Here is a 24,365-nt window from a genome sequence, read left to right on the forward strand (position 1 = left end):
CAGTTGGATTCTATTATTTCAACTGTTACTGGTGGGAAAGGAACTTTTTTACCACAGGATAAAAAGTCTAAAGGTAAAAACAGGGCTAACAATCGTTTTCGTTCCTTTCGTTTCAACAAAGAACAAAAGCCTGATCCTTCGTCCTCAGGAGCAGTTTCAGTTTGGAAACCATCCCCAGTCTGGAATAAATCCAAGCCTGCTAGAAAGGCAAAGCCTGCTTCTAAGTTCACATGAAGGTACGGCCCTCATTCCAGTTCAGCTGGTAGGGGGCAGGTTACGTTTTTTCAAAGAAATTTGGATCAGTTCTGTTCACAATCTTTGGATTCAGAACATTGTTTCAGAAGGGTACAGAATTGGTTTCAAGATGAGACCTCCTGCAAAGAGATTTTTTCTTTCCCATGTCCCAGTAAATCCAGTGAAAGCTCAAGCATTTCTGAATTGTGTTTCAGATCTAGAGTTGGCTGGAGTAATTATGCCAGTTCCAGTTCCGGAACAGGGGATGGGGTTTTATTCAAATCTCTTCATTGTACCAAAGAAGGAGAATTCCTTCAGACCAGTTCTGGATCTAAAATTATTGAATCGTTATGTAAGGATACCAACGTTCAAGATGGTAACTGTAAGGACTATATTGCCTTTTGTTCAGCAAGGGAATTATATGTCCACAATAGATTTACAGGATGCATATCTGCATATTCCGATTCATCCAGATCATTATCAGTTCCTGAGATTCTCTTTTCTAGACAAGCATTACCAATTTGTGGCTCTACCGTTTGGCCTTGCTACAGCTCCAAGAATTTTCACAAAGATTCTCGGTGCCCTTCTGTCTGTAATCAGAGAACAGGGTATTGTGGTATTTCCTTATTTGGACGATATCTTGGTACTTGCTCCGTCTTTACATTTAGCAGAGTCTCATACGAATCGACTTGTGTTGTTTCTTCAAGATCATGGTTGGAGGATCAATTTACCAAAAAGTTCTTTGATTCCTCAAACAAGGGTAACCTTTCTGGGTTTCCAGATAGATTCAGTGTCCATGACTTTGTCTTTAACAGACAAGAGACGTCTAAAATTGATTACAGCCTGTCGAAACCTTCAGTCTCAATCATTCCCTTCGGTAGCCTTATGCATGGAAATTCTAGGTCTTATGACTGCTGCATCGGACGCGATCCCCTTTGCAAGTTTTCACATGCGACCTCTTCAGCTCTGTATGCTGAACCAATGGTGCAGGGATTACACGAAGATATATCAATTAATATCTTTAAAACCGATTGTTCGGCACTCTCTGACGTGGTGGACAGATCACCATCGTTTAATTCAGGGGGCTTCTTTTGTTCTTCCGACCTGGACTGTAATTTCAACAGATGCAAGTCTCACAGGTTGGGGAGCTGTGTGGGGATCTCTGACGGCACAAGGAGTTTGGGAATCTCAGGAGGTGAGATTACCGATCAATATCTTGGAACTCCGTGCAGTTTTCAGAGCTCTTCAGTTTTGGCCTCTTCTGAAGAGAGAATCGTTCATTTGTTTTCAGACAGACAATGTCACAACTGTGGCATACATCAATCATCAAGGAGGGACTCACAGTCCTCTGGCTATGAAAGAAGTATCTCGAATTTTGGTTTGGGCAGAATCCAGCTCCTGTCTAATCTCTGCGGTTCATATCCCAGGTGTAGACAATTGGGAAGCGGATTATCTCAGTCGCCAAACGTTGCATCCGGGCGAATGGTCTCTTCACCCAGAGGTATTTCTTCAGATTGTTCAAATGTGGGGGCTCCCAGAGATAGATCTGATGGCCTCTCATCTAAACAAGAAACTTCCCAGGTATCTGTCCAGATCCCGGGATCCTCAGGCGGAGGCAGTGGATGCATTATCACTTCCTTGGAAGTATCATCCTGCCTATATCTTTCCGCCTCTAGTTCTTCTTCCAAGAGTAATCTCCAAGATTCTGAGGGAATGCTCGTTTGTTCTGCTAATAGCTCCGGCATGGCCTCACAGGTTTTGGTATGCGGATCTTGTCCGGATGGCATCTTGCCAACCATGGACTCTTCCGTTAAGACCAGACCTTCTGTCTCAAGGTCCTTTTTTCCATCCGGATCTGAAATCCTTAAATTTAAAGGTATGGAGATTGAACGCTTGATTCTTGGTCATAGAGGTTTCTCTGACTCCGTGATTAATACTATGTTACAGGCTCGTAAATCTGTATCTCGAGAGATATATTATAGAGTCTGGAAGACTTATATTTCTTGGTGTCTTTCTCATCATTTTTCTTGGCATTCTTTTAGAATACCGAGAATTTTACAGTTTCTTCAGGATGGTTTAGATAAGGGTTTGTCCGCGAGTTCTTTGAAAGGACAAATCTCCGCTCTTTCTGTTCTTTTTCACAGAAAGATTGCTATTCTTCCTGATATTCATTGTTTTGTACAAGCTTTGGTTCGTATAAAACCTGTCATTAAGTCAATTTCTCCTCCATGGAGTTTGAATTTGGTTTTGGGAGCTCTTCAAGCTCCTCCGTTTGAACCTATGCATTCATTGGACATTAAATTACTTTCTTGGAAAGTTTTGTTCCTTTTGGCCATCTCTTCTGCTAGAAGAGTTTCTGAATTATCTGCTCTTTCGTGTGAGTCTCCTTTTCTGATTTTTCATCAGGATAAGGCGGTGTTGCGAACTTCTTTTGAATTTTTACCTAAAGTTGTGAATTCCAACAACATTAGTAGAGAAATTGTGGTTCCTTCATTATGTCCTAATCCTAAGAATTCTAAGGAGAAATCATTGCATTCTTTGGATGTTGTTAGAGCTTTGAAATATTATGTTGAAGCTACGAAATCTTTCCGTAAGACTTCTAGTCTATTTGTTATCTTTTCCGGTTCTAGGAAAGGCCAGAAAGCTTCTGCCATTTCTTTGGCATCTTGGTTGAAATCTTTAATTCATCTTGCCTATGTTGAGTCGGGTAAAATTCCGCCTCAAAGAATTACAGCTCATTCTACTAGGTCAGTTTCTACTTCCTGGGCGTTTAGGAATGAAGCTTCGGTTGACCAGATCTGCAAAGCAGCAACTTGGTCCTCTTTGCATACTTTTACTAAATTCTACCATTTTGATGTATTTTCTTCTTCTGAAGCAGTTTTTGGTAGAAAAGTTCTTCAGGCAGCGGTTTCAGTTTGAATCTTCTGCTTATGTTTTTTGTTAAACTTTATTTTGGGTGTGGATTATTTTCAGCAGGAATTGGCTGTCTTTATTTTATCCCTCCCTCTCTAGTGACTCTTGTGTGGAAAGATCCACATCTTGGGTAGTCATTATCCCATACGTCACTAGCTCATGGACTCTTGTTAATTACATGAAAGAAAACATAATTTATGTAAGAACTTACCTGATAAATTCATTTCTTTCATATTAACAAGAGTCCATGAGGCCCACCCTTTTTTGTGGTGGTTATGATTTTTTTGTATAAAGCACAATTATTCCAATTCCTTATTTTATATGCTTCGCACTTTTTTTCTTATCACCCCACTTCTTGGCTATTCGTTAAACTGATTTGTGGGTGTGGTGAGGGGTGTATTTATAGGCATTTTAAGGTTTGGGAAACTTTGCCCCTCCTGGTAGGAATGTATATCCCATACGTCACTAGCTCATGGACTCTTGTTAATATGAAAGAAATGAATTTATCAGGTAAGTTCTTACATAAATTATGTTTTTCGGCCCTGTCTGTGTTACTGTACAAGAGGTTCGCTGAGCTTCCAGATGTGCAGCCATTTGTTAAGGCTCTGCTGGGATAAGACCTGTGTTTACATCCAAGGCTCCTCCTTGGAGTTTAAATCTTGTTCTTAAAGTTTTGCAACGGGCTCTGTTGGAGCCTATGCATGAAGTAGACATTAAATTGTTGTCCTAGAAAGTTCCTTTTCTACTGGCTATTGCTTATGCACGCAGAGTATCTGTGATTGCTAACTTGCAATGCGTCCCTCCTTATCTGACTTTTCATGCTGTTAAGGCTGCTCTATGAACCAAGTTAGGTTTTCTTCCTAAGGTTGTGTCAATTCGCAACAACATGTTTCTGGATGTGGTTTGTGCCTTGAAGTTCTATCTTCGGGCCACAAAGGAATTTAGACAAACCTCTTTTTCTGTTTGTTCTCTTTTCCGGGAAGCGTAGGGGTTAGAGGGCCTCTTTGACTTCCTTATCTTTTTGTCCGAGGAGTGTCATTTGTTTAGCATAGACACGGCAGGGCATAAGCCTCCTCTGAGGATTACGGCTCATTCTACAAGAGCAGTGGTTTCCTCTTGGGCCTTCAAAAATGAGGCGCCTATGGATCAGATTTGTAAGGTGGCTACCTTCTTTTTCCAAAATTTTACAAGTTTGATTTTTTTTTTGCTTCTGCTGAAGCAGCCTTCGGGAGAAAGGTTTTGCAGGCTGTGGTGCCCTCTGATTAGGGTCTGCCTCTCTTTTTTCCCTCCCGTTAGCATTCTGTGTACTCTAGAGGTTGGGTATATGTTCCCCACAAGTAAGGAATGCAACTGTGGACTCTTCCCATATTAAGATGGAAAACATAAATTATTCTTACCTGATAATTTAATTTCCATCTGTATGGGAAGAGTCCACAGCTCCCGCCCGTGTTCTCTTATGGGCAGCCCTAAATTTTGAAAAAAATATTTCTGGCACCTTTTTCACCCTGATAATTTCTCCTACTGCTCTTTTTTACCAAAGTTAAGTATGTTTATTGTAAACAGGCTGAGGTAACTCCCCTCACCTTATTTTTGCGATACCTTGTTTTGATGCATTCAGACCAATATAATGCACTTGCTTCCAAAGGTGGTATTGCTCCTTCTGTTAGTTCTTTACAGGAATGTTCAGCTCAGATTGCTCCTGACATAAAGGAATTTATTAAGACTGCAATGTCTGAAATGTTGGCAGTAAATTCCGCCTTCAAATAAACGTAAAAGGTCCGTACAAGATTTGTATTCTACTAATATACCTTTTTCTCATGAGGCTAATGAAGCTTCTGAGGGTAAGTTTTTTTTCTGATGATCAGGGGCCTGCCTCTGATCTTGAGCCTGCTTCTTCCTCCTTTTTTATTTAAGATTGATCGCATTCACTCTTTGTTAAAAAGGTTTTGCTTACTTTAGAAATTAAAGAAGCTCCTGTTTCTTAAGAGGGATATACTAGTTGTTTAAATTCATATTATAAACCTGCAAAAGATTCTGCTTAGGTTTTTCCAGTGGCTGGAATTATTTCTAAGAGATGATCTAAACCTGGTAGTTCATTTAATCCTAATGCAAGGTTTAAGAAAATGTATCCTCTTCCAGTTTCTAATATTGAGCTTTGGGAGTCTGTCCCTAAGATGGATGGTGCCATTTCTACTTTGGCTAAATATACTACTATCCCTTTGGATAGGAAACTTGAATCCTTTCATAGAAGGGCTTATTTGCAGGCAGGTTATCTCTTCAGACCACGTATTGCTGATGTTTCTGCTGCTGCTTCCATTTAGGATAGTCTTTCTGAACAGATTTCTAAGGATGGTGACAGTGATGATATTCTTAACCTTTTAGGTTTTTTTAATGTGCTAATTTCTTTATTTGGGATGATGCTGTTTTGGACATCATTAGGATTAATGCTAAGAGCATGTTCTTGTCTTGTTTCAAGATGGCTTTATGGATTAGGTCGTGGTCTGCTGATGCAGTTTCTAAATCTAGGCTTTTTAATATTTATTTTCAAGGGAAGCAATTGTTAGGGGCAGATTTAGATTCCATTATCTCTACTTTTACTGGTGATAAAGGAGTATTTCTGCCACAGGATAAGGTTAAATTTAAGGTTTCTAGCCGTTTTTTGTTCCTTTCATCAGAATAAGGAGCACAAATCTTATTCCTATTGAGCTAAGCAAGGTTTCTTAGGTTGGGAACCAAGCTCTTATTGGAACAGGCCAATAAGTCCACCCTTGCTCCCAAGTCCACATGAAGTTGCATGTCCCAATACAGATTCTTTGGTAGTGGGCAGGTTAAGTCTCAGGAGGCATGGTTTCAAAATGTTTCAGATTCTTTGGATCTGAATATAGTTTCGAAAAGGTTATCTGATTTCTTTTGTTCAATGTTCTGAAGAATCCTTAAAAAGCTCAATTTTTTCTTCAAGTCGATTATGGACCTAGAATCTATGGGAGTGATAGTTCCTTACTAGGGCTGGGCGATATGGGCAAAAAAAAAATCGTGATTTTCTTATAAATGACTATAACACCTTTAATTTTTCAATAAAAAAATGATTTAGAACTACAGAATCTTAATGTACATGTTTTTCAATGTCCAGTACACTCTGGGAGCATAAAAATACAAACACGTGTGTATATGTATGTGTGTGTATATTTGTGTGTGTATATATATGTGTGTTCACATTTCAAACAGTATTTTAAAGAACCATATTTATTTCTTGGTTAGTCTCTCTAAAAATGATCAGAAATGTCTATCAGAGAGTGAATGTATTAAAGGTTGACTTATGGAAGGTTTAATATGGGTAGTGCTCAACCCTAGGCAAAAAACCAAAGGACATGTAGACACTGCGGGTCACACCTGGGGTGAAGCCAAACCTCTTCCTGCCACATCGAGCTGTGTCACACTGGATCTCCAGTCGGTTAATATCTGTAACACGTTAGTAAAACAGACACACCGTGCCAGAAATACAAGGGAGGGTCACAATAATCCATGAGGGCATCGTTCAGTCTCGCACTTTATGGGGACTGCAGCCCTACTATGCCTATCCTGGGGGCTACAGCCTATCATACACGTTAACTGGCCACAAACGGCCGTCTGGGCATGCCCAAGGCATGGATCCCCTTTATTAGCCATCTATTCTACTCTTTAAAGGTTTAATAAGTACCGGACCGATAGCCATAATACAAATGCATGCCCCCTAACACATGAGGAAAGCCAACAGCGATCTTCCTTTACGGCTCCTCAGTAGGTCCAGCGTTATTTGCAACCCAGACGATTCCAATTCTTGATGCCAGGATATCCTAGACCCCCGCCACGTGGTGAGGGAGAGCAGCAGAGAACAGAGTGCGTACGATCGCAGGAAAAGGGGCGTTAGCTGGAGCCCGGTCATGCCTACCCTAGCGAGAACCCTGCTTCTAAATAAGGAATATATTGTTAGCAATAATAAGTAACAAAAACTATGACCGCTTATAAATAAAAGTATTTGTAATAAAGAAACTAACAAAACACAATACATTCAGGCTATATTATAGACCTAAATTATTATAGCTTCAATCATATATTCCAGATGCGCTCCCCTTAATGTCCCTGCACTGACTGTGGGAAAGCTGAATTTTCTTTCTTTTTTTTTTTTCTTTTTTTTTTTTTCTTTTTTTTTTTTTTTTTTTTTATCGTAGACTCTTGCAGTTTTTAAATTGCGGCGGTTAATCGCGGTTTAAAACCGCATCCGCGGTATATCACCCAGCCCTATTCCTGACCCTCTTTTAGAACAGAGGAAGTAATTCTATTACAATCTTTTTTTGTTCCCAAGAAGGAGAGAGAACTTTTAGCCCAGTTTTGGATCTAATTTGTCAGAGTTCCAACTTTCAAAATTTAGACTATTCAGTCTATTCTGCCTTTAATTCAGCAAGGGCAGTTTATGTCCACAATAGATTTAAAGGATGCTTACCTCCATGCTCCAATTCACAAGGATCACTTTCAGTTTCTGAGATTTGCCTTCCTAGACAAGCATTTTCAGTTTTTTGATATACCGTTTGGTCTGGCTACAGCACCAAGAATTTTCACAAGGGTTCTCTTTTATCTGTAGTCAGAGCTCAGGCAATAGCTGTGTTTCCTTACCTGTACAATATCTTGCGTCTAGCTCCATCTTTTCATTTAGCAAAATCTCACATCAGTAGACTGCAGTTGTTTCTTTGACAACATTGTTGGAGGATCCATTTGCTAATGAGTTCTTTAGTTCCTCAGACAAAGGTCTCTTTTCTGGGGTTCCAGATATGTTTAGTCTCCATGATGCTTCCTCTAACAGATGAAATAAGGTTAAGTTTCAGTCTGTCAAAATTTTCACTGTTGTTCTTTTTATGGAGGTTCTGGGTCTCATGATTGCAACATCAGATGCTATTCAGTTTGCACTTTTTCATACGAGACCACTTCAGCTTTTTATGTTACACCAATGGTGCAGGGATCATACTCTGTTATCCCAGAAAAGTTTTCTAGATCTCAAAACAAGGCAGTCTCTGTCTTGGTGGCTTAATCACCAATCTATTTTGCAAGGGACTTCTTTTACTTATCCTTCCAGGTCTGTGATCACTACAGATGGAAGTCTTTCAGGTTGGGGAGCTGTTTGGGGGTCTCTAACAGCACAGGGAGTTTGGGCTTCTTGGGAAGCAAGGTTGCCAATAAGCATCTTAGAACTTTGTACAATTTTCAGAGCTCTTTAAGCTTTGACCTTATTGAAGGGAGAATCTTTTCAATCAGACAATGTAATATCAGTGGCTTATTTCAATCATCAAGGGGGGATGATCCTGGCTAGTGCCTTAGCCATGATGTAAGTTTTTTTAATTCTCTCTTGGGTAGAGGCCAATTGCTCTCTAGTTTCTGCAATTCTCATTCCGGGTGTTTGCAATTGGGAAGCAGATTTGCAGTATGTCAGTTCCTTCATCCAGGGGAATGGTCTCTTATTCAGTCAGATTATGAATCTTTGGGGTCTCCGGGAGGTAGATCTGATGGCCTTCTCGGTTGAACAACAAACTTCCCAGATACTTTACGAGGTCAAGTAATCCTCAGGCTGAGTTTTTAGATGCTCTGATAGCTCCAGGTCCTTTCAGCTTACCTATGTATTTCCTCGTCTGGTGCTCCTTCCCAGGGCAGTTTCCAAGATCAGGCAAGAGAATTCGTCAGTGACCCTAATTGCTTCAACCAGGCCTTGCAGAATCTGGTATGCGGATCTGGTTCAGATGTTCAGTTGTCCTCCCTGGCCTTTTCCTCTAAGGCTAGATCTTCTTTGTCAAGGTCTGTTTTTCCATCAGGATCTGAAATCTATAAATTTGCTGGCATTGGGATTGAACGGTTAGTTGTTAGGCATAGGGGTTTCTCAGATTCAGTGATTGAGACCCTGATTAAAGGGACATTATACACTTGTTTTGTAGATGATCTATTTATATAGCCCATAAAGTTTTTTGTTTTTTAAAATGGATAGTTTTGCTTATTTTTAAAAAAACATTGCTCTGATTTTCAGACTCCCAACCAAGCCCTAAAGTTTTAGGAGAATACTGACGTATACCTACTCCAGCTTGCTTCTGTTTGTGTAAAGGGTCTTTTCATATGCAAAGGAAGGGGGAGGGGGGAGTGTCTGATATTTCCTACTTGCAGTGGATGTTCCAGTAACCTTTTAAACAGAGCTAAACTGGAAGCTTCTAAGTACGTTTTTAAACCATTTTATACTGGATTTTTATATCAGTATCTGTGCATCTTATTCTTTATAGTAGCGTCTATTACATGCAGTTATATGAAAAATTGTCTATACTGTCCCTTTAAGGTTCGGAAGTCCGTCACCAGTAAAATCTTGATTTTAAAGTTTGGAAAACCCATTTCCTGGTGTTTTGATCATGGCTTCCAAGATTCTTAGGATTTTGCGAGATGGTTTGGATAAGGTTTTATCCACTAGTTCTTTGAAGGGTCAGAATTATGCTCTCTGTTCTGTTTCACAAGAAGTATGCTAATCTTTCTGATATTCATGGTTTGTATCGTATTAAGCATGTTATTAATGGACCAGTAAATGCAGTTGATTTACATAATCAACAAATGCATGATAAAAAGACAATGCAATAGCACTTAGTCTAAACGTCAAATGAGTAGTAGATTTTATTCTGAGAAATGGGAATCTTTGCATCATAGTGGCAGGGAGAGAATTCCCAGGAGTAATGGATCATGGACTCTTACCACCATAAAAGAAATTAATTTATCAGGTAAGCATAAATTATGTTTTTGCTATATCACTATCGTGGCATTTACAGTTTAGTGTTTACTGTCCCTTTAAAAGAAAATTTTAAATGACCAGTAAACACAGTAGATTTGCATAATCAACAAATGCAAGATAACAAGACAATACAATAGCATTTACTCTGAATTTCAAATGAGAAGTAGATTTTTTTCCAACAAATTATAAAGTTATGTCTATTTCCACTCCCCTTGTACCATTTGATAGCAATCAACCAATTACAAATGCATATACGTATATTCTGTGAGTTCTTGCACATGCTCAGTAGGAGCTGGTGACTCAAAAAGTGTAGTTATAAAAGACACTGCACATTTTTTTTAATGGAAGTAAATTGGAAAGTTGTTTAAAATGACATGCTGTATCTGAATCATGAAAGTTTAATTTCACCTGAGTGTCACTTTAAAGGTGCAGTGTATTGTAAAAATTGGTTTCCCCTTAATGTGTTTCCAACAACTTGTTATACTCGCTGTAGAGTTAAAATTATATGGGAAAGTGTTACTTTTTGTTTATTTTTAGACATGAAATCACAGTCTCTGCTAATTGAAACCACAACTCAATGAATTGGGCTTAGCTTGTAGGGGCAGCAGACATCCTTATTTTATTATTTAAGCAAAGTGGTCCTTCTCTTATTTTTCAATGTTTATTCAAAGTCCAATACTTAGAGAGAACAGTGGAAATATTTAGTACCTCTGTCGCAGCTTCCACTGGGAACATGGTTTAATCTAAACTTTCTTGTTTACATAGTTTTTATAAAGCAAGTACCTAAATACAGACATTTTTATTATAGGTGGGGATGCAAAAGGCAGTACCAGCTATTTCAAATGACAAAATAAAGGTAACAGGATTATTTAGTAAACAATTAATGCACCCAGCATTAGGGAGCACATTAAAGGGGAGAACAAAACTAAAGTGCACTGTCCCTTTAATATCACCAGGTGACTTTGTGGTTATTATCAGACTCATGGTGGCAGTCAAAATTGCTACCATTTGCAAAATTCCATACAAAACCATTCCAGTTTAATTGGATAACAAACCAACTCAGTTGGCAGCTGAGAAGAAACAGTCTATTAATTGGACTGTTTACATCAACCAGCCTGATCTTATTACCCAAGAGTAAATAACCTAAATTATTGGGGTGAGCATGAAAAGGATCTATCATAAACATTAATATTGTTTCTCCAACATTAACTGGGCACATTTGTTGCACTAGTAATGGTTTTAGACCTTCTAATTTTTCTAATTTGTAGAGTAAATGATGGAATGGATTTAATTCTAGTGCATAGATCTAGACTATATTTCAACTAATTGCAAGTGAAATTTTTGATACAATTAAAAAGTCAATGGAAAAATGTGCGTGTATGTATGTGTGTATGTATATATATATATATATACATATATATATACATATATATATATATATATATATATATATATATATATATATATATATATATATATATATATATATTAATAATCATACTTTTTTTCTTTCTTAGTAAATCAAATTAATGGTTAAGATTATCAATGCTTTGAGGAAGTTAGTGTTATAGAACAATTAGTTGTCCCCTTTAGCCTAATTATGGGTTTGGATGTGTTTGTTTTTAATTGACTGAATTTCTATTTGTGTATTTTCATAGCACGTGGTTTTGAAACCTGAAAGAGAAATGTACATGAAGTAAGTTTACTGAGTGCAGGAAATTGTTATCCTCCGTTTAATTTTACTTTTAGTTTGTTTGTTTTTTAAACTCAAGTTTATGCAAATTTTAAAACCTAGATCTGCAAAGTAATTTTAAGAGTAGATTCCCTTTTAGAATTTGAAATTAAGTAAAAGTTAGAACATATTTGGGCATAATTAACAAAAGGTATTTTTTATTTGGCACCATTGTAAACAAAACAAGGATTGTATAAGTAAAAATTGCTTATTATGTTGTCTTGTCAGTTCTACAATAGCACAAATTTGCTTCAATTTGTATATTAAATGGACACTGAACCCAAAATTTTTCTTTCGTGATTCAGATAGGGCATGCAATTTTAAGCAACTTTCTAATTTTCTCCTATTCATTTTTCTTCGTTCTCTTGCTATCTTTATTTTAAAAAGGCATCTAAGCTTTTTTTGGTTCTGACTCTGGACAGCACTTTATTGTTGGATGAATTTATCCACCTATCAGCAAGAACAACCCAGGTTGTTCACCAAAAATGGGCCAGCATCTAAACTTACATTCTTGCATTTCAAATAAAGATACCAAGAGAATGAAGAAAATTTGATAATAGGAGTAAATTAGAAAGTTGCTTAAAATGTCAGGCTCTATCTGAATCGTGAAAGAAAAAATGTGTGTCCCTTTAAAGAACCATTTCCCTTTTTACTAATCTTAAGAATTAAAAAGAACAAAATTAACATTCCTATTATTTTGGGGGTAATTTTTTTATTTTTTTTGCTCAAATTTGTATTTACAAGAGCCAATTTTAAACATTGTGCATAAATTGCACGCAGATAGCTCTTATGGTTTGTTGTGCAGCTTGTTGAACCCACCCAATTAGATTGCTAATTACTTGTATTTTATTTATTTTTTTTAAAAAGTTTTATTCAGTGACCTCCGTAAACACAGAGTTGATTTCTACCACTGGTTAAGATTATTAAACCTGTTCCTTAAAGTTACTTTGCAGTACTTATTCTTTCTGTGGCAAAAAGTTAAACATTATTGTTGCAAGACTATCTAACTAGATTTGTGCAGTGGTTTATATCATTTCCAGTTCTTAACAATTTTGTGCCATAATTGGTTGTTTATTTTAAAATCAACATAATTAATAATAATATTTTAAAAATACTCCAAAGTATTTTAAAATATTATTTCAATATTTTATTAAATAACTTTTGAAATACAACTACTTAATCTATATATTCTTAAAAGAATGAATAACATATATTCATAAACTAGCATTTCATGTAGTTCGAATTGGACTTACAAGCTGCAAACAAATTTAAGGTAACAGACATATCCCTAGATATTAGCAGTTTGTATTTAATATCCACTGTATAAGCAATACCATGAACATTTCCCTTATCACTGCTTCCAACTGTAATAAAAAATACACACCCTAATATACTTTTTCTATATTTTATCGATAGTAAGTTCTCTCTCATTCTTCCAGTATGTCATCTGAAATTGTATAATATAATCTTTTACACATGCCTAATCTTTGTTACATTACCTTTATTGGTCAGTTATTGGAAACTAAATCCACTTTACACAACTGTAGAGTATTGCCACACAGTTCCTCTGTAAACAAAAATTGCTTTTCTAAATATCCTTTCAGAATTAAGCTGTTTTGCATCAATTTACCTGATTATGGGTGAAATGATATATTTCAGATGCGTGCACAAAACCAGTTAGCATCTAATTGTTGGGTATTAAAAATCTAATATATTAAAATGAGTGTTGACATCATTGCTAATGTGGTAATGTGAAGGTTCAGAACAGCACGTTACTGGGTTTCTTTTCACACTAGCTAGGAGTATGTTGAGTAACTTAAGTACTTAATCTTCTTAGAATTAATTGGAAGGAAATGTCAAATGATTTGGATAGCAATTACCCTGATATTATTTTTTTTGAATTGATATGCATCAAGCATGTCCTAATTAAATTGTCGTACGTCTCTTTTCTAGCCAGTCTAATTTTTTTCTATTTATATGAACTAAAGCAGCTGTACTATAAGCGATAGAAGTGATTACAAATTAAAACATTTTTTATGTATTGTATGTGACTAAAATATCCTTCATGTCCAAGTAAATAAAAAAAGTAGAAAACATTATTTTGGTTTTATAACTTTTAACAACATTGAGAGAAATGCTATACCGGCCTGTTTGGCACTCATACTCCAGTACTTCTGCTTTCATCCAATAGTTTTGTTGGGATTTATTTTTTTCTCTTTTCAATTAAGTAGAAAATAATGGATAAACAGTTGTATTTTTTGTGACTTCGACAGGAACCAGCATAATGCATGTGGAGAACACAAAGAAATAGTTCAGACCAAGACCTTTAATCCGAATATTTTCGTGAGGATCAGTTATTAGTCAAAGAACAAAGGAGGAAAAAAGAAAGCAGGCTTTATGCCACACAAGGCACCTTAGATCTTATTTGAAAGTATTCTTTGAATATTTTGCACTTATATTTTATATAGTTTATCCATTTGAAGGTGTAGCCTTATGTAGTGTTCACTAATGTTCTGGCATCAGAATTAAGTCCATTTGCAGTACTAGTGTGTGATTTAGATTTTTATCATTTCAAATACAGTGACCTGGTCTTATGGAGGTGGCATCATTGTATAACCTAACATAGTTTTACAAATCAGATTATACTGCCATTTTGTACATTCCCTTCATTGGTTAACTTATTGGCAGAATCAGAATAAATCTAGCACGTTCTCCTGCCTATTTTACAGTGGCTTATAGACAAGCGTAGAATAGCTTTAATGCAAAATGACTACATTTACAGCTATGTATTCAGTGCTAGCCACATTTGACATGAAGGAAGCCAAAATAATAAATAGACCATGATAATTGAGTTGTTGATTGTACATTAAACAATCTGTCACAGTGGTCAGAATTTTTTAATGCAAAAATCCACTTTTCAGTTTACTGCGGTCCAACAAATAATATATCTTAGCCTTTTTTTTTAGGGGGGGGGGGGGAGTTTACCTCCCATCTTCATGCAAAAAAAAAAAAAAAACAGTTTAACTAGATTAGATAAATAACAATATCTATTCCCTGCTAAATTGCTAGAATTATAAATATTACAGCTGAAATGCAGTTAATTAACCTTATCTTCTAAACTATTTTTTATAAACTTTATTTCTGATATCTGGCTTGTTAATTCTCCCACTTGTGTATAAATTTGTTCTCTTTCCTTAACAGAACATTGAATGCTACAGAACAGGTTCTGGGTAATCCCCTGTATTGTGTGATTCAACACATAGATGTGTTCTATTTCTGTTATTTGTATACACTAATTATAGACTAAATCTGTAAGTTACTATAGGTTGGATTTATTCAGACATGAATATTAAAATGTGTGAGCAAGAAGAAGCTGTTACCTCTTTGTCTTTCTCAAAGAATAAATAATCCTGTTTGAATCTTGAAATTAGAACGTTTTTTTCGGAATACGTTGAGTAATTATAATTTATTATTTATTTATGTGAAATAGCAATGCCCCATGTTACCTATATTGCCTTGAATGCACAAGTAAATCTCTTAATTGATGGTACCTGTAGCAGTTTAACATTAAAATATTTTTTGCCAAATGCGTAATGCAACTGAAATGTGTTGTTAGTCTATGTGTTTCTTTATGACGGTGGTTGCATCTCTCAAGCTGTATTAACTCTTTTGAACTATATCATTGTTAATAATTCATGCTACAGTCATCTCTTGCTTTTGGGAAGCGACCGATCACAAGAGAAGAAAATACATTTTCTTAAATGTATTTATAATATTTTTGCTTTATATAATACCTGAAAATGACCGTGACACCTTAAGCTTATGTTATTTTGTTATTATTGTATAATTAACTCATCACATGAAAAGACAAATTTATGTAATCTGTTAAATACATGAAACTGCCAGCCCTGTTCTTGATTACAGGGCAGTATTTTCAATTATTTTTTTTACTGTATTTCTTTAGTATGCTTTTTAATAAAGGATGCCAAAAAAATAAAGCAAGTTAGATAATAGAAGAATGTTGGACATTTTTTAAAATTGCATGATCTATTTAAAACCTGAAAGATTTTTTTGGGGTTTTCTGTCTGTTTTACGAAACAAAAGCAGTGAGTTATACTTAATAGAAATCAATGCAATATGTATTGGTCGTTATTTTAAAATAATTTTACCTTTATATTTTTGTATTTATTTTTTTACTTTTACTTTTTTTTACTTTTGCATGGTACATTACTTCCTGTTACAGCTACAGAGGGGGACTGGGGCCTTTACAGAAGGACGTATCTAGCCTTATGTCATAAATCTTCTAGAGCATCTTTAACAGTACACAAATATAGCGATTGCTGCATTGATATGCATGTTACTGTATATCAGGGGTGGGCAGACTTTTGTAAGGTAAGAGCTACCTCTAATTGTATTCCAAGTGATGTGGTCACCTTACTAAAAAAAACAAAAAAAAAAAAGTCTTGATAATAATAATAATTACAATAATGTATTTATTCAAAAATAACAAAGAATAGTCCAGCACACAATGTACTGGCTGAAAATTTTATTTTTGCCAAAAATAGGACCTGCTACCTGAAAATTTTATTTTTGCAACAAATAGGGCCTGCTAGCTGAAAATTTTATTTTTGCCATAAATAGGACCTGATAGCTAAAAATTTTATTTTTGCTACAAATAGGACCTGCTAGCTTAAAATTTTATTTTAGCCACAAATAGGACCTGCTGGCTGCAAATTGTCTTTCTTTCCTAAGAAATGGAGAGTCCACAATGTCATCAATTACTAGTGGGAATATCACTCCTGGCCAGCAGGAGGTGGCAAAGAGCACCACAGCAAAGCTGTTAAATGTCACTCTCCTTCCCATAATCCCCAATCTTTCTCTTTGCCTTCGTCAATGGAGGAGGTGATGTTTGGTGTCAGAAGAAAATTGGATTTCTTTTCGCTGCAAGCAAGAATTTTGGGTATAGTTGTAGTCAACGTCAATCTCTGCAGTAGAGTAGTGGTGGCTTTAAAGCAGTTGGGAACTTGTGAGCTGGGCCTTGCTGTGTTTTCCTAACATATTGCTGCCCTAATATAGAAAGCCAGAGTAGGCTTACTCTGAAAATTCTTTTTTCTCCTGTTAAGTGTGGTCAGTCCACGGGTCATCATTACTTCTGGGATATTAACTCCTCCCCAACAGGAAGTGCAAGAGGATTCACCCAGCAGAGCTGCTATATAGCTCCTCCCCTCTACGTCACACCCAGTCATTCTCTTGCACCCAACTAATAGATAGGATGTGTGAGAGGACTGTGGTGATTATACTTAGTTTTATACCTTCAATCAAAAGTTTGTTATTTTATAACAGCACCGGAGTGTGTTGTTCCTTCTCTGGTAGAGTTTGAAGAAGAATCTACCTGAGTTTTTTGTATGATTTTAGCCGGCGTAGTTAAGATCATATTGCTGTTCTCGGCCATCTGAGGAGAGGTAAACTTCAGATCAGGGGACAGCGGGCAGGTTAATCTGCAAAGAGGTATGTAGCAGCATATTATTTTCTGACAATGGAATTTGACTGAGAAAATTCTGCCATACCGATTTAATGTAATCTCAGCCTTAAATGCAGTAGTAGCAACTGGTATCAGGCTGTCATGTATGTATATTTTACACTTCAGTATTCTGGGGAATGGCACTTCACTGGGATAATACTGTATGCATAAGACTTTAGCCTAATTTGCAGTGACTAGCAACAGGCTTTCTAATGTCATTTCATTTATTTGATGTTAAACGTTTTTGCTGGCATGTTAAATCGTTTAATTTTCTGAGGTACTGGGTGAAAAAATGTTTTGGGCACTGTTTTTTTCCACTTGGCAGTCGTTTTATTTAATTTAAGACAGTTTACTGATCTCCCTCACTGTTGTGTGTGAGGGGGAGGGGCCTATTTTGGCGCTTTTACTACGCATCAAAAAATTCAGTCAGAAGTCTCTTGTCTTCCCTGCATGATCCGGTTCGTCTCTACAGAGCTCAGGGGTCTTCAAAACTTATTTTGAGGGAGGTAATCACTCACAGCAGAGCTGTGAGGTTGTAGCTGACTGTGATAAAAAACGTTTATTCTGTACTTTTTTCTGCTATCAGGGTTAGTTATCCATTGCTAATGGGGGCAATCCTTTGCTAAAAGATTGATGTTATAGTTTCTCAGTTTATTAGTTCTCAACTGTCATAACCTTTTTCTGTGCTTCTTAAAGGCACAGTACGTTTTCATATTATTTGTAAATTACTTTGAAAAGTATTTCCAAGTTGCTAGTTTAATTGCTAGTGTGTTAAACATGTCTGATTCAGAGGAATATCTCTGTGCTATATGTGCTAAAGCCAAAGTGGAGCCCAATAGAAATTTATGTACTAATTGCATTGATGCTACTTTAAATAAAAGTCAATCTGTACACATTGAACATATTTCACCAAACAACGAGGGGAGAGTTATGCCGACTAACTCGCCTCACGTGTCAGTACCTGCATCTCCCGCTCGGGAGGTGCGTGATATTGTAGCGCCGAGTACATCAGGGCGGCCATTACAAATCACATTACAGGATATGGCTAATGTTATGACTGAAGTTTTGGCTAAATTACCAGAACTAAGAGGTAAGCGTGATCACTCTGGAGTGAGAACAGAGTGCGCTGTTGATAATAGGGCCATGTCTGATACTGCGTCACAGTATGCTGAACATGAGGACGGAGAGCTTCAATCAGCAGGTGACGGTTCTGATCCCAATAGAATGGATTCAGACATTTCTAATTTTAAGTTTAAACTCGAAAACCTCCGTGTACTGTTAGGGGAGGTTTTAGCAGCTCTAAATGATTGTAACACCGTTGCAATCCCAGAGAAATTATGTAGGCTGGATAGATACTATGCGGTACCGGCGAGTACTGACGTATTTCCTATACCTAAGAGGCTTACAGAGATAATTGCTAAGGAGTGGGATAGGCCCGGTGTACCCTTTTCCCCCCCTCCTGTGTTTAGAAAAATGTTTCCAATAGACGCCACCACACGGGACTTATGGCAGACGGTCCCTAAGGTGGAGGGAGCGGTTTCTACTCTGGCTAAGCGTACCACTATCCTGGTGGAGGATAGCTGTGCCTTTTCAGATCCAATGGATAAAAAATTAGAGGGTTACCTTAAGAAAATGTTTGTTCAACAAGGTTTTATATTGCAACCCCTTGCATGTATTGCGTCTGTCACGGCCGCGGCCGCTTTTTGGTCCGAGTCCCTGGAAGAGACTCTTGACTCAATAACTATAGATGAGATTTCAAACAAGCTTAAGACACTTAAGCTAGCTAATTCATTTATTTCGGATGCCGTAGTACATTTAACTAAACTTACGGCCAAGAATTCCGGATTCGCCATTCAGGCACGCAGAGCACTGTGGCTAAAATCCTGGTCAGCTGACGTTACTTCTAAATATAAATTACTTAACATACCTTTCAAAGGGCAGACCTTATTCGGGCCCGGGTTGAAAGAAATTATCGCTGACATTACAGGAGGTAAGGGCCATGCCCTGCCTCAAGACAAAGCCAAACCTAAGGCTAGACAGTCTAATTTTCGTTCCTTTCGGAATTTCAAAGCAGGAGCAGCATCAACTTCCTCTGCACCAAAACAGGAAGGAGCTGTTGCTCGCTACAGACAAGGCTGGAGACCTAACCAGTCCTGGAACAAGGGCAAGCAGGCCAGGAAACCTGCTGCTGCCCCTAAGACAGCATGAATTGAGGGCCCCCGATCCGGGAACGGATCTAGTGGGGGGCAGACTTTCTCTCTTCGCCCAGGCTTGGGCAAGAGATGTCCAGGATCCCTGGGCGTTAGAGATCATATCTCAGGGATACCTTCTGGACTTCAAATCCTCTCCCCCAAAATGGAGATTTCATCTGTCAAGGTTATCAACAAACCAAATAAAGAAAGAGGCGTTTCTACGCTGTGTACAAGATCTTTTACTAATGGGAGTGATCCATCCGGTTCCGCGGTCGGAACAAGGACAAGGGTTTTACTCAAATCTGTTTGTGGTTCCCAAAAAAGAGGGAACTTTCAGGCCAATCCTGGATTTAAAAATCCTAAACAAATTCCTAAGAGTTCCATCGTTCAAAATGGAAACTATTCGGACAATCTTACCCATGATCCAAAAGGGTCAGTACATGACCACAGTGGATTTAAAGGATGCTTACCTTCACATACCGATTCACAAAGGTATCTAAGGTTTGCCTTCCTAGACAGGCATTACCAGTTTGTAGCTCTTCCATTCGGATTGGCTACGGCTCCAAGAATCTTCACGAAGGTTCTGGGTGCTCTTCTGGCGGTACTAAGACCGCGAGGAATTTCGGTAGCTCCGTACCTAGACGACATTCTGATACAAGCTTCAAGCTTTCAAACTGCCAAGTCTCATACAGAGTTAGTACTGGCATTTCTAAGGTCGCATGGATGGAAGGTGAACGAAAAGAAGAGTTCTCTCTTTCCACTCACAAGAGTTCCCTTCTTGGGGACTCTTATAGATTCTGTAGAAATGAAGATTTACCTGACAGAAGACAGGTTAACAAAGCTTCAAAGTGCATGCCGTGTCCTTCATTCCATTCAACACCCGTCAGTAGCTCAATGCATGGAGGTGATCGGCTTAATGGTAGCGGCAATGGACATAGTACCCTTTGCACGCCTACATCTCAGACCGCTGCAATTGTGCATGCTAAGTCAGTGGAATGGGGATTACTCAGACTTGTCCCCTACTCTGAATCTGGATCAAGAGACCAGAAATTCTCTTCTATGGTGGCTTTCTCGGCCACATCTGTCCAGGGGGATGCCATTCAGCAGGCCAGACTGGACAATTGTAACAACAGACGCCAGCCTACTAGGTTGGGGCGCGGTCTGGAATTCTCTGAGGGCTCAGGGACAATGGAATCAGGAGGAGAGTCTCCTGCCAATAAACATTCTGGAATTGAGAGCAGTTCTCAATGCCCTTCTGGCTTGGCCCCAGTTAACAACTCGGGGGTTCATCAGGTTTCAGTCGGACAACATCACGACTGTAGCTTACATCAACCATCAGGGAGGGACAAGAAGCTCCCTAGCAATGATGGAAGTATCAAAGATAATTCGCTGGGCAGAGTCTCACTCTTGCCACCTGTCAGCAATCCACATCCCGGGAGTGGAGAACTGGGAGGCGGATTTCCTAAGTCGTCAGACTTTTCATCCGGGGGAGTGGGAACTTCATCCGGAGGTCTTTGCCCAAATACTTCGACGTTGGGGCACACCAGAGATAGATCTCATGGCGTCTCGACAGAACGCCAAGCTTCCTCGTTACGGGTCCAGATCCAGGGATCCGGGAGCGGTTCTGATAGATGCTTTGACAGCACCTTGGACCTTCGGGATGGCTTATGTGTTTCCACCCTTCCCGATGCTTCCTCGATTGATTGCCAGAATCAAACAGGAGAGAGCATCAGTGATTCTAATAGCGCCTGCATGGCCACGCAGGACTTGGTATGCAGATCTAGTGGACATGTCATCCTGTCCACCTTGGTCTCTACCTCTGAAACAGGACCTTCTGATCCAGGGTCCCTTCAAACATCAAAATCTAATTTCTCTGAAGCTGACTGCTTGGAAATTGAACGCTTGATTTTATCAAAACGTGGTTTTTCTGAGTCAGTTATTGATACCTTAATACAGGCTAGGAAGCCTGTTACCAGAAAGATTTACCATAAGATATGGCGCAAATACTTATATTGGTGCGAATCCAAGAGTTACTCATGGAGTAAGGTTAGGATTCCTAGGATATTGTCTTTTCTACAAGAAGGTTTAGAAAAGGGTTTATCCGCTAGTTCCTTAAAGGGACAGATTTCAGCTCTGTCCATTCTTTTACACAAACGTCTGTCAGAAGTTCCGGACGTTCAAGCTTTTTGTCAGGCTTTAGCTAGGATCAAGCCTGTGTTTAAAACTGTTGCTCCACCATGGAGTTTGAACTTAGTTCTTAATGTTTTACAGGGTGTTCCGTTTGAACCCCTTCATTCCATTGATATCAAGCTGTTATCTTGGAAAGTTCTGTTTTTAATGGCGATTTCCTCGGCTCGAAGAGTCTCTGAGTTATCTGCCTTACATTGTGATTCTCCTTATCTGATTTTTCATTCAGACAAGGTAGTTCTGCGTACTAAACCTGGGTTCCTACCTAAGGTGGTCACTAACAGGAATATCAATCAAGAGATTGTTGTTCCATCTTTGTGTCCTAATCCTTCTTCGAAGAAGGAACGTCTGCTACACAATCTAGATGTAGTCCGTGCCCTGAAATTTTATCTACAGGCAACTAAGGTTTTTCGACAAACGTCTTCCCTGTTTGTCGTTTATTCTGGTCAGAGGAGAGGTCAAAAAGCTTCGGCTACCTCTCTCTCTTTTTGGCTTCGTAGCATAATACGGTTAGCCTATGAGACTGCTGGACAGCAGCCTCCTGAAAGAATTACAGCACATTCTACTAGAGCTGTGGCTTCCACTTGGGCCTTTAAGAATGAGGCTTCTGTTGAACAGATTTGCAAGGCTGCAACTTGGTCTTCTCTTCATACTTTTTCCAAATTTTACAAATTTGACACTTTTGCTTCTTCGGAGGCTGTTTTTGGGAGAAAGGTTCTTCAGGCAGTGGTTCCTTCCGTATAAAGAGCCTGCCTGTCCCTCCCGTCATCCGTGTACTTTAGCTTTGGTATTGGTATCCCAGAAGTAATGATGACCCGTGGACTGACCACACTTAACAGGAGAAAACAAAATTTATGCTTACCTGATAAATTCCTTTCTCCTGTAGTGTGGTCAGTCCACGGCCCGACCTGTTTTTTATGGCAGGTCTATAAAAAATTTTAAATTATACTCCAGTCACCACTGCACCCTTTGGCTTCTCCTTTCTCGTTGGTTCTTGGTCGAATGACTGGGTGTGACGTAGAGGGGAGGAGCTATATAGCAGCTCTGCTGGGTGAATCCTCTTGCACTTCCTGTTGGGGAGGAGTTAATATCCCAGAAGTAATGATGACCCGTGGACTGACCACACTACAGGAGAAAGGAATTTATCAGGTAAGCATAAATTTTGTTTTTTCTACAGGTGCCTGTAAGGAGTATGTGTCCTTTCACACCTTGTAAGCTGTCCTCCTGCTGGACGGCTAGACTGCGGGTAAGTGCTTTTTGTCTTCTAGGTATGAAGACTGCACTTTATGAAGACACCTTTACAGAGGTTCTAGATATCCTAAAATAGTTAACTCTGCAAAATGTATTGGGACTTGTAAATCCTTTATTCTACAGGATTTTTTAAGGGCAGGTGCAGGCACTTTTGTATGTGAGGGTTCATAGTATGTATCAGGGCTGTATTTGTTTACTGAAGACGCAGTATTTTTTATTTAGTTGGGCTCTTGTGTGTAAGCTGAGCCTTAAATATAGCAGACAGAATTTTGATAAGGATCTAGCATTGTGGCTTCATAGCGGTGCTTCAATGCAGCGGTTGGTTGAGCCATTTTAAGGCACAGTTGGGCTGGTTAGGGAGACTGTTTGTTTAGTCGCAGACAGTAAAAAGCATTAAGAGTTTTTTTCCCCTGGCAGTTGAATGTGCGCTTTAGCTTGCTGCGCAGTTCCTGTTCAGTGTCGGGTTTGCCGGTCACGTGACACGCCTTCTTGATGAGGAGAGGTGCGGCGCCATTCCTCCTCTGTTCTTAGTGTTGGCTTGCTGCGGCAAGAGTAGCTCCGTGTCAATTCTGGCTTTGGGTCCCTAAGTATCACGGTTTTTCCCCTAAGGGTGTACAGTAAGGCACCTTAGTATATCTGAGGTGTAGAGGTGACTTTAGGAGTTTAGTTTATAACATTATTGCGTTATAAATGTCCCAAGCCTCAAAGGCGTCACATACAGTGCCCTGCGGTTCCTCTCAGACTCCTGGTGGAGTTCATTTGCCTGCAGAATTTGCTGGGATATTTGCGGCATTATCTGCTTTTCCTATGCAAAAGGGAAAACGCAAGAGGAAAGTTAGAGATTCAGATAGTAATGTTTCTGTTCCAACCTCTTCTACTCAGATTGCCCTCCCTTATAAGTCTGATGAGGAGGATATGTCGGTAGCCTCTGAGGGTGAAATCTCAGTTTTGGACAGTATTATTCCTTCATCTGATGCTGAAGTTGTAACCTTCAGATTTAAGCTTGAACACCTTCATGTATTATAAAAAAGGAGGTTTTGGCTACTTTGGATGACTCTGATATTCCCATTGTGGTCAACCCTAAGAAATCTAGTAAACTTAATAGATACTATGATGTTCCTTCCTCTGTGGAGGTGTTTCCTGTTCCAGACTGTGCAACGGAGATTAATGCACAGGAATTGGAGAAGCCAGGGATACCCTTTTCAAGCTTCTCGCGCTTCCTTACAAGGATAAGACCTTGTTTGGACCTGGTCTGGCAGAGATAATTTCTGATATTACGGGTAGAAAAGGGTCTTTTCTACCACCAGACAAGAAGAATAGACCTAAAAGATGTCAGAGTAATTTTTGTTACTTCAATTGAAAGTCTTCCTCTTCCAAGCAGGAACAGTCCACGTCTTCTTGGAAACCCACTCAGTCTTGGATCAAGGGGAAGCACTTTAAGAAACCCACAGCTGAGTCTAAATCAGCATGAACGGTTTGACCACGATCTGGGTTCAAATCAAGTGGGGGGCAGACTTTCTCTGCTTTATCAAGCATGGATGCGAGATG

General features: G+C 38.6%; 1 protein-coding gene across 8 annotated transcripts in view; it reads left to right on the top strand.

The window, feature by feature from the left end:
• RBM33 (RNA binding motif protein 33) overlaps positions 1–24,365 on the top strand; it is a 559,965-nt gene that overhangs the window by 453,656 nt on the left and 81,944 nt on the right. For 2 of the 8 annotated variants that reach the window (XR_008402508.1, XR_008402509.1), the window contains exon 20: positions 11,593–11,630. The exons of 5 other annotated variants lie outside the window; for them this stretch is intronic. Coding sequence is in view for 1 of the 3 variants with exons in the window: in XM_053713815.1 (XP_053569790.1) it covers positions 11,593–11,630; positions 13,940–14,027 (126 nt within the window). In the remaining 2 variants the exon portion in view is untranslated. Of the gene's footprint in view, positions 1–11,592; positions 11,631–13,939; positions 14,043–24,365 lie in introns of those variants that run through there. One more of the 8 variants, XM_053713815.1, reaches the window with a different exon arrangement.

Source organism: Bombina bombina, chromosome 5 (assembly GCF_027579735.1).
Source record: "Bombina bombina isolate aBomBom1 chromosome 5, aBomBom1.pri, whole genome shotgun sequence".
In the NCBI taxonomy this organism is placed as follows: Eukaryota; Metazoa; Chordata; class Amphibia; order Anura; family Bombinatoridae; genus Bombina; species Bombina bombina.